Source organism: Mustela lutreola, chromosome 7, assembly GCF_030435805.1.
Source record: "Mustela lutreola isolate mMusLut2 chromosome 7, mMusLut2.pri, whole genome shotgun sequence".
In the NCBI taxonomy this organism is placed as follows: Eukaryota; Metazoa; Chordata; class Mammalia; order Carnivora; family Mustelidae; genus Mustela; species Mustela lutreola.
In genome coordinates, this window is record NC_081296.1 from 114018035 (window position 1) to 114034165 (window position 16131).

Genomic DNA, 16131 nt, shown 5'->3' on the forward strand with positions numbered 1-16131 from the left:
GTGTTCAGATGACAAAATTCAAGCATTGTAGATATAAATATCATTCCAGAATTAAATTACTTGAGTCAAAATAGAAAATTCTAGACTCAGAGCTTCAAGAAATAAATTTCAGCTTTGACTACTCCCAAAAGCTAATCAGACCTTAGGTCTCCATTACAGTACCTTGTGCCTCTTTCAGTGTTTCAGACAAGAGGAGGAAGGGACCATAATCTTCCCTCACTGGAAACGCTAGCATCATGGGAATTCTCCCAGGCGGCTTTGTGCAAGTCTAAGGAGGCTTCAAGCATGTTATAATTATAGCTACTATTCATTAAATGACTATTGTGCCAAGCACTTCACATTTAATACTTCCGCTCATTTAAGCTTCCCAGTACCCCTTCAGTGTAAGTTATCATAGTTCGTATTTTCCGGTTGAGGATCAGAGCAGTTAGGTAACTGGTGCAAAGTCACACAGTTTGCAAGCGTGTCTCGGTAATGGATCTGTGACAGTGCATTACTCTGATTCCTATTTCAGTTCTCTCTGTAATGTCTTTCTACTTTAAAAACAAAAACAAAAACAAAAAACCACCTGCCTAGACTCCATGAAGGCTGGAGAGAGAGATGGGAAAAGAAAATTTCTGTAATGTAAGAAAACAAGCAGTCGCAGCTGTCCAGGTTAGGGAGCGTCCTTCGGGGCCTCGGGTTTACTTCTTCTACCAAACCCGAGGGTGCGCCGGGCCAGGGCGCGGTGATTGACAGGAGAGTACGACCCAAGTTTGGCGGGCCGCGTGGGATTCTGAGCGTCAGCTTCTCAGCAACGTTTTCTCTCAGTACCCGCACCCTCTCCACCCCATGTCCCAACCGCGGCCGGGGAGCTTGCACGGTCAGTGCGGGTGAGGCCAGGAAGCAGATGGATGCTGCTGACTGACGGGGACGGCCGAGCGCGAGGGCGCTGAGTGAGGCCCGCGCCTTGTCGCCGCTCGGCCTCAGGATCCCGGCAGCTCACCCTGCGCGGGCCTCGGGTGGGGTCGGAAAGGACACCTCGGCCTAAGAGCTGGCGCGGGGCGCCAAAGCCTCCGCCCAGCCAAGCCTGCGCCCAAACCTTGGGCCCGGGCCTGCGCAGCCGCCAGCCCGAGGCTCTAGGCCCGGATGGAGAGGCCGCGCTACAAGGCAGGGGACTGTGCTGGGCCTGAGGCCGCGGGTTTCCCTCCTTACTCAGAGTTGACCCTAACGACAGACGTGACCGTGGCGGCGGCGGCGGCCCACGCGCTCTGGAGGCGCAGGGCGCTTGGGACGCGGCGTGGAAGTGGGCCCCGGGCGGCCCCCGGACCTCCTGCGGCCAGCTCTCTCCCCGCTCACCTCTCCTTCCCCAGCTCTGAAAGCCTGCCCGCCGCAGCCCCAACCTTCTCCTCTCTCCTCCCCCAAGCCCGCGCCGGGCTCCGCTTTCCCTCCATCAACTCTAGGCCGAATTCAATCCGAGAAGGCTCCTTTGAGCTTTTGTGTTTGCTGGGGGAGATGTGGGCGCAGGAGGGATCGCGTTACAACTTTCATTTCCTGAAATGTTTGAGGGAACATCCAGGGTTTTTATCCCCCCATCAGGCCAGGCGATGGGCTCGGGTTTCAGGCCTTGTCACTCAGCTGTCACCAAACAAACGAAGCTCTCAGAGCCCTGGAGAGGGAGTGCTACCTGCTATTCATGACCCCTGGAGCAGGTGATCGCTCATGGGAAAAACAGGTAGAATTAATCACAGGGCTGTTCTCTGTTTCCTCTCCTTTTGGCAGACCTGCCCACAGTGTGAAACCTGTCAGAAAACAAATTAACTCTTTCTTGTCCCCCAAGGGAACTAAAAATAAATTTTCAGAAAACCCAACACACATTCACATCAAATGACCCGAATGAAAATTGGAGGGAACATCTTTACATCTGGCTCAACTTGGCAATTTCTTCGTTTGTGGGGTTCCCATCTTAGTGGGACTTGGAGCATGAAGGAACCAGGAGAGAATGGGGCATATTCCTGTCACCTGGTTCTACCTACTGAAAGAAGCCATAGGTGTGGTCTCTGAACTTAGGTAGATTCCTCCTCTCTTCCTGATGTCAGTGTAGTTGGGTTTAACTAGTTAAAAGAAAACCTTTACCTTATAGGTTTCTATGAAATGTCTGTAAATGGGTGTTTTCCCTCTCCCAGACTCTTCCCTAAGTCAACCTTGTTGAGCATCCTTGTTGGGCTCTGTATTAGAATTTAATTTTAAAAAATCGCCTTAGTTGCTCAAAAACAGAAAGTTAGCATACTAGTGTTCTTTGCTGTGTGTGTGGATACTGTTTAATTGCTAAATATTATAATACAATATTTGTATTATAATACAAATTTTAAATTATATCTTTATTTTCTATTCATCCTACTTCTCTTTGTCCTATAACTCTTTCCCTTCCTGGAAAAAAAAATTAATTAGAAGGAAAAGGGAAATCCATACAGATTTGCTTCTAAGATACATTAATATTGGAAAAGTTAACAAAGACGGTTTTGGAGTCTTTAAACAGACTGATTTTTTAAAACAGAAGTATGGTAAGGGGACCACATTGTCATTCAGGCTTTTAGTTTTTTCATAAGAGATTTTTTTGTGTGAGAAATCTCAAGATATATTGTATGTAAAAATAATCCTTCTGGCTTTCTTTATGAAGATTTTGTATGTTTATTTTGAAATCAGCCATTGGTTCCAGATTCCCAGAACTGATTTTCTTAGATTAGCTATTTGTACTCAGAGGTAGAGCCCTGAGCAATATTATTCTTCAATTAAAATGAAGAACTTGACTTTAGGAGGAAGCATGTTATGTTTATATAGCATCAGCAATGCATAGAAAATATTCACCACACATATCTGCAGACAGACAAGGCTTCAATTGTTTAAATGTTCTTTTCACTTCGTAGATACTAAGGCACATTGACTTTCTATCTGGCTTAATTTTTTTAACTTGTTACCTACTTTCACATTCATGGCATTCTAAATAAATACGAGCTAATGCTTCTTCCATGTAACTATCCCCTTGATTTAGAGGTAAAGTTGCCTTTTCCAAGGCAACTTCCAAAAGCAACTTTGCAGACTATGCCACCTCCCCTCAAAAATGGGCATTTTCTGCACAAGCACTGTAAGTTTTTGCTCACCTCCACCAACCACATCATTCCCCATCACTACCCCTGCATAACACACACAAGTTCCAAAAGTTAAGGGAGCATTACTACACACTGATGCTACTAGTTTAAATATAATATCTGTGTGAGGGCTAACTAAAGATGTCACAGCTATTTGGTTTTGGTTTGGTTTTTTTTGTTTGGTTTTTTTTTTTTTTTTCACAGTCCCATTGCCTTTTCCTGGTATTTAGATTATTTGGATAAGTGGCAACTCAAATTAGAATCGAAGTGTTGCAAAGCAGCTAAAGTCGTGCCCGGGTCAGAGGAACAAAAGAGAGTAGTTGAGTTTGTAAAAAACAAAAACAAAAACAAAAACAAAACAAACAAACAAAAAAAAACCCCAAAAAAACAAAAAAACACTTAATATAAAGTAAAGAACACCTACAAAGTTGGTTTTGCCAGCTTTCTGACAAGAACCTGCAGATTTTGTATCAGGGATGCTGACTGGCCAGCTCTACAAAATGTTAAAGAAGGTTTCAGTGCTCTTTAAGAATCCTAAAGCAGTTTAATGCCCTATGTTTAGTAAAACTTTGTAGTCTAGGGCTCTTCTTTCCTTTAAGATCCCACATCCATAGCAGCTCAGGTCCTGAACCACTGCTTCCCCCCAAAACCCTTGTAACTGTTACAAACCATGATATTTTAAAAGCCATAATCAAGTTTAAATCCTAAATTAAAATAAATTATATAGCAAATTAAAGTAAATTTGACTTGTGTTAATTCATGAGTGCTTCTATTTGGGTCAGCCTCTATCAGTCCTATAGAAGACTTATCTCTAAGTTAGTATTGGAAGAACAGAGGACCAGATGGAGGGAGCTAGTGTGCATTTCTGTGCCTCCTTACTAGAGTAAGTAAAGGGCCAGAATCTTTCTACTTACCTGTTCTTTTAATGACAACTACTAAAAGCAGTGAAGCAAAGAGAGCAACCAGTATCACATAGGACTATTTTAATTACAATTGGGTAGCCACTTCAGGTAAGTTTAAGCCTGTGTTAAATCTGAAGTTAAAGTTTTTCTCCAGAAAAGATTTTTTGATGTTTGATTTTCAGTTTTTTGGCTTTGTTTTTCTTTTAATTTTCCTGTTGGATCCAGGAAAAAAAAATGTGATTTTAAGCCTATTTTAAAGTTATGGCAAAGGAAAACAATAAATGAGCACTTCCCCAAAAGGAGAAGGACAGTGGGGAAAAAAAGACTCCCAGGTAACAAAGAGGGGAGCAAATTCTGGTTAGTTGTGCTCTACCTACTGAGAACGGGGTCTCAGCTGTCCATTACTAACAAGTTAAAAGGAAAGAAGCTGAAACTCAAACTGGAGAGTCCGGCGTCCACGCGCCTCAAGCAGTCTCTTTCTCTTTGTTTTTAAACGCTACTGTAGTGTTGTTTTTCGCTGTCTGAAAGGACCACAGCGTCTAAAACACTGATTGTCATCCTCAGTGGGAGAACAGGTTTCCAATTTCATCAGCTGGAACAAAATTGTGTGTGTATACTTGGCTTAAAACGCTAGAGAAAACGCGGCCTTCCCAGGGCAGCGCTTTTTCTGGGCGGACAGTAAGCCAACAATTCGCCCAAGAGTTTGACTCTCCTTGTTCCTGGCTGGCTCATTCATCTCTCGGGAGAATCTTCCAGGTGGAGCTACTGTAGTCCGTCAGACTGGGGGAGGGGTCACTATGTTCTTGAGGGGCTCCGAAGTTCCCAGCTAAGACCTCAGAGCATACCTGCTGGCTAAGGGACTGAGCCCGCGGGTAGCCTCGGTGCGAATTGCCTTTTGGGGGCGAAATGGGCACAGGTACCCACCCGTTCCGCTGGCTTTCGGCGGCTGGAGGAGGGGGTTGGAGAGAGGTTTTTTGTTGTTTTTTTTTTTTTGAGTTCTTCTCCTGGGGAAAGCTCAGAAAAGGGAGAAACAGCTCAGAGAGAGCACGCGGGCCACCAGCGACTCTCCTCACCTTAACCCTGACCCCGCTGTCCCTGTCAACGCCACCTACCCCACCAAAGAAGGGCAGAATGCGAGCGGCGACAGCCGGGTCCGAAGCGCAGCGCAGGCCCCGGCTGGTGCCTTCCCTGATGGGGCCCCGGGCCGCGCGTGGGGAAGAGGCTGCTGCCAGGCCCAGGGCCACCGGCCAAGGGGAAAACGTCCGACCAGGCCCGGCCGAAGAAGGGGAGTGCCGGCCCCGCAGGCCCGAGACTCTAGGAACCAGGGCCGCTCTCCTCGACCGTCGACGTTCTAGCGACAAGCGGGGGAAGAGACGCCTTCTCTGGCCCGCACTCCTCCGCCAAAGGCGCCGGTGAAAAGCACAGATCCGAAAGCCGAGGCCAAGGCCTCAGGAAGCAAAGGAGACGGGACGTATTTGAAGCAAGAAGGGCAGTAGGGACCAGGCGGCGGAGCCTGGGCCGCCTTCCGACTGGGCTCCGAGGCCCCAGGCAGCTGTCCTGGACCCAAAGCGCGTTGTCCGAGAACCCGAGGGCCTTCACACCTCTGGCCCCGCGGGGCTCAGCGAGGGGCCAGGACCTGTTCACCTTGCCGCGCCCGGGCCGCTCCAACCCGGCAGTCGTGCGTCCGAGGTCACCTACGTGCCTCGCCCAGAATTTAGCTCCGCTCCACCACTCAAAGCGCGAGACCCGGGCTTCGGCCGGGGAGGTGGATCTGGGGACACAAGGTGATGTCAGGTTATTGTCCCGCGAAGCTCAGGCTCCCGCCTCCTCGACTGGTCCTTCGAGGACAGTCTCGCAGCCTCTGTTCTCAAGGTCTCCGCGGGCCGGGCCGCCAGGCTCCGTGCCTGGAGCTGAGCTGTGATGGGGAACCCGCGCGCGATCTCTGCGAACTGGTGGAGAAGAGGCCCGGCCAGGGCTGGCAGGAGAGAGCAGCGGCGCCCAGACTCGCCGCGCCTCGGCAGGGCAGAGCGGCAAGAACTGCCACTGGAGTCTGAGGGCGGCGGGAGGAGCTCCCCCAGGTTTGTGCAGCCCGAGTCGCGCGACGTGGAAGTCTTTGGATTCCCAGGACCTGGAGTTCTGCCTGCAGACTTGACCAAAGGCCTCCGGGCAGGGGAGGCGGTAGGAGTGAAGCCCCCTTCAGCCGCAGCCGCAGCCGCAGCCCGAGTCGCGGCGGCAGAGCAGAGGAAGGGCGACTCTGCGTGGGTTCAGTGCCAGGTGCCCGACTGGCCCTCAAGGTGCGGGGGAGAGAGGCGTTAACGAGGGTCATCGCACAGCAAATAGACTTCGCCCATAAACGTCAATGCCAATGCCTCTTCCTGGAATTTTCTTTCCACTTCAGCTCGGGGTCACCACCAAGCTGTCCTTGCCTGGAGAACTGGTTCAAGACCCGCAGCGCCCTGTCCCGGCGGCGCCAGTCTCCTTGCTGGCAGCTCGTAGGGCTTTGAGCGCTAACTGCCAGCTAAGTCTCTTTGCCTCCGAATATTTAGGAAGCTTCGTTCTCAGCCAAGAGGTCAAGACGAGCAGGCAGCTGGGACCCGAACAATTTGTGTGTTCAGATTTAAAACGTCGGGGGAAAAAAATCGTCCTAGTTTTTTTTTTTTTTTTTTCATTTTACTTGGCAAAAGGCTGTAAGGTTTCGTCCTAAAAACACTATTTATAAGCCGTTGTTCATTACTTTTGGCTATCATTAAGAAAACTGCAGAGGAGAAACGAAAAGTGGCTTTTGATTCAGTTAAACTGCAAGGCGGAGAAGATAAATTGGAGGTCCCTTAACAGCTGGTCCTCGAAGATTTCCTCAAGGAAAAAAAAAATGTGGTTAGTTCCCCCCAATGATCTCTCTAAAATGATTGCCAAGAAAACTCACAGCAGTATCCAGCTTTCTCGCCTCTTCCTGCTTGTCCCTAGTTTAGCCAGACTGAGCCGGTGATGGCGGAGGAAGGCATATTGTGCAATTTCTTATTAAACACATCTGGAATATGCGCACTCTGAATAGAGTGCCAGGGATTTTACAAAGAGTTTATGACTGCGACAGAAAATTGTCCTTTTAACGAGTTTACAAGCAGTAATCACAGGGGTTTTTACAGAACTGGCCCACTCTGCTCCTCACCAGATCTGCAGACATTTCTTTCCAAGATTCACCAACCAAGGGAGCAGGAAGTGGGCCCGGGTGCCCAGGGAGACAGATCTTCCACCAGTCTAAAATTATACCAAGCAGAGCTGGAAGAGTGGGGGGTAGTCATCGGAGTAGGAAGAGAGGGCATGTAAGAAATTAAAGTAATTGGCCCTTCCTTATTTTCCAGGGAGATTTCCGCGGTGTCCTTTGAAGCCTGTCAGGGTCATTGAAAGCTATCTTTGTGCAGGGTGTTTGTTTTGGGGAGTGAATGTGAAGAATGTGTGGAGATCCCCTGTGAGAGCCCCTCCTGCAGAGGGTGGCATTTCTCCGTGGCCCAAGACATGGAGAATAAACACCCTAGTGACTTAAATAAACACCAACTTAATGATCCAAAACACTAACAAGGGAGATTGGGACCCTGAGCTCCCAATCCAAATGATGGTCTCCCAGCGGCTGTGTGCACATCTGTCCATCACTGAGGGGGAAAAATGACTTTATAAGTAAAAGTGACTACAGTTAAGTACAGTGATCCTTTCTCCTTTGAACTCAGTCAAAGCTATTTGACATTTTTAAAAACCTCATAATAAGATAGGCCTAAATTCCGCTCCCCACCCCATACAGACACCTCACTCTCCTAGATCAGGACAGAAAAGATAGGAAAGAGTAAGAAAGAAATGAATACATTAATAGTGATACAGATGGGGGAAAGTCAAAATTATGAAACTGTCATGTCAGAAAATAAATAGACTCTCTCTGGGGAGCAATACTTTTACAAAGCACAAGCAAGCCAATCCTGTTATCCTGAGTAGAATTTTAATAAATAATGCCATTTGTTTCACTAAATTTAAAAGCTAAATACAAAGATACATCATTTTTGCCCCAGGCAAAAATAATATGGAGCCTACATGATTACTGGGATTTTTCTGGACACTATCCGGCAGCAGTGCAAAGAGCTCCTGTCCTACTGGTCTGCTTTCTATTTATACAGATTAATTCACAATGTTGTTATCCTTGTTCAAGTGCCCCCCTTTTCTTCCCAAGCAGATAAATTATTTTACTTTCACAGTCTTGTTATAAATTCGTTAATACAAAAGGGTTGAGTTCACATATGAACGCGGTGGAGAAGAGCTAGTGGTAAACAAAACTGCATATCTAAATAATAAAAAAAAATAAAATAAATACCCCAAAGCTAGCTTCACTCTTTTTCTGTCACATAATCAATTCAGTCACCATTCCTGGTTCAGGTGGTGGCCTTCAAAGTACCCTGCAATTCACAACAACCATTAAGTAAGAAAGCTTTAAAAAAGGGGGGGGGGCAATGACAGCAATGCACAACTCACCTTTCAGAAACAGAATCGTACTCCTGGTGTTCTACTAAGTTTTAATTTAGACTGATTTAGGTACAATAGAAAAGAAACCTGAAAACACATGCTGTTTTAGTAACAAATACCAGGTTGCCAGATTTGTCATATATTTTTGCAGGCTAGAAACTAGCAACAAGGGAAACCCTTAACAGGAGTAGGCTACAGATATGAAAGCTTCAAGGGCATGAGAAGTTATGGCATTCAGGAAAGTGGTTTTTTTTTTTTTTTTTTCACATTGGTACATTTCTAAAGTTTGTCATTAAAAAAAAAAAAAACCAAGAAAACAAACAACAACCAAAAACCCCCACTAAATTTGACAAAAATAGTTGTATTACTAATGGTCACTGCTATTTCTAACTGCCTTACACAGAGAGCATTAAGACATTTAGGCACTTGTGTTTTTTTCCCCCTAATACTGTTCTTTCATTTTAATCTACATAAAAGTGTTTAACACTAAATAATGAAAAATGTAAACTTAATTTTTCCCCATCAAAAGGTTGTAAAATCATATTTTTTCTATTCACCTTAAGAATGCAACCAGTTCCTCCCGGCTGGAGGGTCTTATTTTCACTATTTTGACTTCTCTCTCTCTTTCTTCATTTCCTTTTCCTCTTTCCAAAAAGACTTTTCCATAAATAAATTAAAAGGAAATATTTAAAATCCAGTTGATTTGTAATTCCCATTCACTGAAAAAAAGAAAGAAAAGCTACTGAAGCTGGCACATGGATTGCCCAGAACCGAGACTGGGTGACTGGGTGACTGGGTGCTTTTGTTTGTTTGGGTTTTTTTGGTTTTTGGTTTTTGGTTTTTGTTTTCCTGATCTCTGCACTGAGATGGGAAATGCAAGAGTCGGAGAGAAGAAGGCGACTAAGCTTGAGATTGTTGTTGGTTTTGAGTTTTAAAAAGATATTTGTGAAAGTCCACCATTCCTTTATGCGCAGAGAACCCCAGAAACAAGCTGCAAAAATGTTCCTGATTTCTATTTACAGGTGTCCCTAGTCACTGCTTCCAGGCCCAGTCCCTCCCCACTTAAGACCCCAAGTCCACCAGACTGGAGGTGAGGGGGCCCAGCAGGGAGTCCTGAAGTTGATGCTGGTGGGCTTGCAGGCTGTGGCTGGGCTGCGAGGCCGTTAAGCCAGGGAGAGAATAGTTTGAGCTCCTGGCGTGGCCCATATTGCCCTGCAGCAGAAGTACCGAGTTCTGGTCTGGACTTTGGGGAGGTGAGAATTCTTCTTCTGAGCTGGACATGAGCGGCTTGCCCCCTTCCAGAGGAGAGAGTTGATTCTGCTTGTTGGAGGAGGAGTTATTGTTTTCGGTGTTCTCCCTAAGAAATAGAGGACAACACCATATGGTTAAAAAAAAAAAAAAAAAAGTAGGTTACAAAAAGTGTGAGTGGAGAGAGGGGAGCTGGAAGGAGGAAAGGGCCATTGTGCAATCAGTCATATACCCAAATGGAGGAGCTGTGCCCTCCCACCCATCCCCCCAAGGGTCCTGGGGGAAGTGAGGAGGCAGAGGAGAAATGGAGAACTACAGACAGAGCAAGTGGGGAGCCAGGTCCTTTCCTCTTCCATATTTTAGAAAGCCAGATCAGTAGGACTTACTTGAAAAACAAAAATTATTTTCAAAACTTTGTTCAAGCAGTTATTTTTTTTTTAATACCTCTCCACTAGCACCACATTTAGAAGTAATTAAGTCTTCCAACAAAGGGTTGTTGGTGATAAAGAAAATGATCAGAGGACAAACAGAGCCCCACGCGCAGATGTCTAGAGTGAATCAAGTCAATTGTCCTGTTCCCATCTGAGGAAACAATTAAACGTCGAGTTTCCCCTGCCCCTGCCCGGAGGCTGTGGTTTCAGAGGCACAAGACAGGTCATGGGAAGTGGTGTCCGGAGCTGCCCGGTGACCTGAGTAAACACAGGGAGCGCAGCCAGTCTCTCCGATTTCATCAGGGAGTGGGCCCTCAGGCCTGGCTTATAGGACGGCCTTTTTGTAACTAAAGTCTAACTGGAATCGTATTGTCCCTGTCCCCGTGTTAGTCGCTCAGTCCTGAGTCCGTCACAGGCCGCTCTCAAACCCCTGTCGGACATCCACAACAGAGCACCGTTTCCCAGCAGAGGAAACTTCGAGAGCCCGCACAGCCCGAGCCGGTGCGGCGTGCCCGGGCGTCGGTCCGGATGCTCGGTGCTGGTAAACCGGGGGATGTCGAAGCGCTGGCCGCTTCCGCCTTCAGAGCGCTGGCCCGTCCTCCTCGACCCCAGCGCCTGCCAGTCTCCCCCTTTCTCTCGGAGCCCTGCCCTCGCAGTCTCTCGCCCACCGCCGCTGAGAGGATCCAGGCTCCGTGCTGTTCTACCCAGAGGGGACCGCAGAGGCGACATCTGCGGCCCCCCTGACTCGGAAGCGAACAAAGGAAACCCAGCCCTCCCGGGCGCTCAGGTTTCCCCCAAAACTCCTCGGCTTCCCGGAGCGCCCTCGCCGCCGCCGTCACCTCCCCGGGCTCTTCCGAATCTCGTTCGGACACTCTACAGCAAATGGATGGAGCCGGGCCAGGTGGACACGGGTGTTCGCGCGAGGAGGGCGGAGGCGGAGACGGGTTAAAATAAGCTCGCCTTCTGCGTGCCAGAGAAAAGTCTGCGACTGGAGACCCCTTTCCCATCCCGGGCGGCGGCGCGGACCGCCAGACCGACCCGCCGCGGCCCCGGGACACGCGCGAGGTAGCAGGAAGAGGAGCAATTCTTTCTGGGCGTGGGGCACCAGATAATGAGGCGCCAGCTCTTCCAAAGCCCGATTTTCTGTGAATTTCTTTTGAAAACTCCTCCCTAGTACACAACTAGCGCGGAATGAAGCGGCGACCTCTCGCCCAAAAGCCTACCAGGAGAGAGCGAGAAAGGAACGCGGCGGGAGTGGGGGCAGAGCAGACGTCTCAGACCAGCTCCACCCCTCTGGGGACCAAAAGGACAGAGGTTCGCTACCCTCAGCCCCCACCGAACCCCTTTCCTCGAAACACCAATCAACACTTCCCTTGTAGTGGATCTTGAAACTCACTCCGCACCCCCACCCCCACTCATCACCCCAGCCAACCAGGGAGGCATGAAAAACAAACCTAGCGCCAGTATTTCCTATGACACTCACACCCCAAGAAACCCACGCGCGGGCGCTCAAATCAAATGACTCCCCATCCCTAGCAAGCGATCGCAGAGTTCATGAACTTTGCTGCAGTACCGCGGAAGCCTGGGCGCCGCCCCGCGGACGGGCTCCAGCCGGCGGGGAGGACGCGGTGGCGGGTGCCAGCCGGGGCGAGAAGGGGCGGAGGGGAAAGGAAGGCTTCCCGGGGTCGCCCGCGCAGCGGGAAGCACGCCGCGTACCTTTCCTTGGCCTCGGCGGCCCGGTCTCTTTGCCTCCGGTTCTTAAACCAGTTGCTGACCTGGGTGGTGGTGAGCCCAGTGGCCTCGGCCAGCTCCCGCTTCTCACGAGGCGAGGGGTACGGATTGTGAGCGTACCACTCCCGCAGCACACCCCGGGACTTCTCTTTGAAGCAGTAGCTGGTCTCCTCGCCATCCCAGATGGTGCGCGGCAGCGGGAATTTTCGGCGCACCCGATATTTGCCCACCGCGCCCAGCGGCCGGCCGCGCAGCTTCTCGGCCTCTACGTAGTGCGCCTTCAGCCACAGTTGCTGCAGCTTGGGATGGTTGTGTGGCGAGAACTGGTGGCTCTCCAGGATCTTGTAGAGCTCGCGGAAGTTCCCGCGGTGGAAGGCAACCACGGCCTTGGCCTTGAGCACGCTTTCGTTCTTGTGCAGGTGGTCGCAGGCGGGGAGCGACCACAGGAACCTACCCAGACGCTCCAGGTTCCCGCCTTGCTGCAGAACTTCGCACACGCACGCCACTTGCTCCTGCGTGAAGCCGAACGACGGCAGCATCGACATGGCTGGGGCCTGCCGAGGTGCACTGCCCGGGCGCACGCGGCAGGGAGCAGCGCCGAAAAGTCAGGGGGCGGCAGCTTCAGAGAGGGGGGTGCAGCTGCTCCTAACCCCCTTCCTAGGATTTCCGCAGGCGAAAAAGCTGGTCGAAATTTAGGGCTGGGCGGCCAAGGAAGAAGGAGGAGGGGGGCGCGCTGTACACTCAGCGGCCGGCTCTCTCCGCAGCCTTTTGGGCCTCTCTGGCTCCGGCCTCCCGCCGGGTTGATGCTGCTCGTTGCCGGGGAACTTGGTTTCTGTTCTCCCCGCAGCTGCCTTAAAGCGCGCAGCGTCCCCGGCGCGCTGATTGGCTGCGGGCGGCGCCTATCCGGGGCTGGCCAGCCCGCGCGCCGCTGGGCCAGGCAGCGAGGCTGCGCCGCCCTGCGCGGGGAGGGCGCGGCAGTGGAGCCCGGGATAGGGAGTGGTGGGAGGAGAAGGACCCTGAGAGGTGGGAAGCAGGGTGAGAGGGGGGAGGAGAGAGCCGGGCTGCCCAGGGGCGGGGGATGAGTGGGTGAGCGCGTCAGGACCCTGCAACGTGAGCCCCCTCTCCAGTGTCACCTAAGGGCAGCCGTGCACATCTCTGCACAAATCAATGACTCCAGACCGTATAATTCCTCTTCTCTCCCTCCGTACCCCTGTCCCTGTCCCTTGCAGACTTGCCCTTTCCCGGTGAGCTCATATTTAATTACCTTAATGTTGGAATGAATAAATAATGGATTGATGAATAGCTTAGGGAACGCGATAAATAATACAAGATCAGAGCTGGGCTCTGGGCTGCAGCCTCTAGAAGAGTGGCTTCTCCCCGGCTGACTTCAGCTCTAGGAGCCTAATTTCCTCCACCGTTCTTCCTCGTTCCCACCGCCGTGCAAAGGGCACAAGTATTCCCGGGGGATAGCGCTTCCTCATTTTCAAGAGGCCGCGACTATCAGGGACTATGCGAAGAGCTGTTTAGTGCATTGTTGCTGAGCAAATAAAGATTCTGAGGGCTCATTTGTGATTTGGTATCTTAATGTTCTGTGGTTTAAGCAGGCAGCCTTTTGGACTCAGTTTCCCCACTGGCGGTTTGCGTTTTCCAAGGCCACCTCTGCTACAAGGAATGCCAAGAAGCTTTACTTGCTATTAGCAAAAATGCTTTGGGGCCCTCCTACGAAAGGCGCTGGAAGGGGTGTAAATTAAATAAAACTGTGTCCGGCTCCAATAGCCATCTGATTGTAACCTAATCCTTGCCCTGCTCTGAGAGGGACACTGCCCTCAAAGCCAGGATGACAGAGGCTCCAGGAAGATTAAATAAAGAGGGGTGTGTGTGTGTGTGTGTGTGTGTGTGTGTGTGTGTAGGTTGCAATGCTGGCCTATTTTACTGCCAGGGAAGGAGATATGTCCTGCAATTTCAGTCCCATCATCTGTTATTTTGTGTATATGTGGAGAATGTTTAGTAAAACTGTACAAACAAATGAAGCTGTAATTATCTTAAGCCTCATTTGCACACCTTGTTCCAAAGCAATTATTAAAAAGATTTTGAAAACAATTAGCATCTCTAAACAAAGATAATCTATTGTCAGTAGCTGAGACTGGTAGCAGATAAGAACAATGCGGGAAGATAAGGGGAGCAGAATGGTAGAAGGAGAGTGACTTTATAACTATACTTATCTCTGATTAGATAAGTTCAAAACAGAATCTTAAGTACACTTCAAAAAAATGCTTTTGATTTAAATGCATCCTCTTAGTGAATGCGAAGAAAAAACTGTAGGCTCTTTAAACTTGCTTGTCTTCTTCAAATGTTTTGATTACATGAGCCTGAGCCCAGCTCCACAAAACCATTTATATATTAAGACATAAGTGGGAGAAGGAGCACTGCATAGGTTTCCCCTTGTATTATTTATATGGTTTCAAAATAATGTGCCCAGTTCAGTGCACCCTGAAGCATTTTAAATTCATGAAGGGCTTCACCTTCTTGGCTGTTTCTCCAGAGATTCCAAGTAGAGAGACGCTGTCTCTCCTCTGAACTTCCACACAATGCATTTTTTTTGCATCCTTAAAATTCTGCAGAATCCTATGCAATTAGATCTTGGAAATAGATGCTGAGATTTCATTACCTTTAGAGTTATTTTTTTTTAAATGCATTTGATGGGTGCATAGTATTTCTTTTCTTTCTTCTTTTTCTCTTCTATTTCTTTCTTCTCTCTCTCTCTCTCTCCCTCTTTGGTGCATATTATTTCAAAAGAGCCCCTACCATATGGTGTGCCCAATGACTTTACCTTCTAAACTGGAAGCCTGGCGCGGCTGAGCCCAAGTCCATGTGTCTGGTAATTTTCCCTCCCTGTCTTATTTTAGTGCTCATGATGTTTCAGATGAAGTCTTAAGGAGCTGCAGTGTACTGCCAGAAGGAACGTCTCTGCTTGGAATAGTCCTTATTGACATGGCAGCTGTGTGAAGACCAGAGCAGAGGCTTAAATTCTGCACTAAAAATCAGTTAATCCGTGCTGGCTTCGGCAGCACATATACTAAAATGAGTTCATACCCTCAAGACTGGAGCAATTGCGCAGAATTAAAATGTGTGTGTAGGAGGTGGAGGGTCTGTACGTACAGCCACGTCTCTTAAAAAGACAAACGGCAAGTTATGTATGGGGTGTACTTTATAATTAACAATTTTGTATGAGGAAATGAGGCGTAACTTGGACTAATAAGGGCAGGTATAAATTTACAGGGGATGACGAGGAGCAGAAAGATGGCAATTAGACACCAATCTGACCACCTTTTTTCTGCTTCCTCCAGACCTCTCTGCCCACTTTTCGTCTTTCTTCAAACGGAACAAGGACTCGAGGACGTTGGCGACAACTGGGGAGATGACCACGTGGGTGCTGCGAGTGCGGGCACCAGGTTGATGAGATGTGGTGCTAGTCCTCAGAGGCCATACCGGGGCCGCCAGCCCTTCTCCTGGCGTTTAATCCAATAGATCGCGAAACTAGAAAGGAGAAGTGCTATCCGCTTTGTACCAATGAGCCTACCTACTATTTCGATCCCTTGGTTAGGGAAACCAATTGTTATAAATGTTAATTGTTGGCTCGGATATATAAGGTTTCCCAAAATGGAGCCTTTCAGCGAAAGCCACTAAAAGAGGTAAAATGACATGAATTTACAAACCACATAAACCAAATGATCCATTTTAAATCGCACACAGAAAGGTTTGAGTTGTTCTAGTAACTTAAAACCTTTGCTGTCAATGCAAATCACACGAAAAACAGAGATGCGTCGGAGATTTAAAGGGAACGAACAAATATAGTTGCTGCTGTCACTCCTTCCCGGCGGCTCCCGAGGGTAACGCGGCCGGTGACCGGCGCCCGACGCCAGGTTTCGGCTCTTCTGTGCCTCCTCTGTGCAGGTAATCGCCGGGTGCGCACAACTGGTTTATGGAGAAGGCCAGTGCCCTAGTTGCTGGTGGGGTTTCTCGGCTTGGTCGTTACAAGGCCTTGGTTTAAAAACCTCTTTGTGGAGCCTACTTACTTCCCTTCTGGCTTGTAGAGAGATGCTTTGGGGCTCCCGGCCACCTTTCCTGGCATTCCTTCGCCATCGAGAACTGCAGCGGGAATCCTACTCTACCTACAGATATTTGGAA

The 16131-nt window shown here is 49.0% G+C and overlaps 1 protein-coding gene across 1 annotated transcript; it reads right to left on the reverse strand.

Moving 5' to 3' along the window:
- Positions 1-7996: 7996 nt before the first annotated feature.
- SIX1 (SIX homeobox 1) lies at positions 7997-12781 on the reverse strand. Its single transcript, XM_059182250.1, has 2 exons — positions 11929-12781; positions 7997-9890 (listed from the first exon to the last, which is right to left on the reverse strand). Exons 1-2 carry the CDS (start codon positions 12486-12488, stop codon positions 9596-9598), a joined length of 855 nt encoding a protein of 284 aa, XP_059038233.1. The 5' UTR covers positions 12489-12781; the 3' UTR covers positions 7997-9595.
- Positions 12782-16131: the final 3350 nt, after the last annotated feature.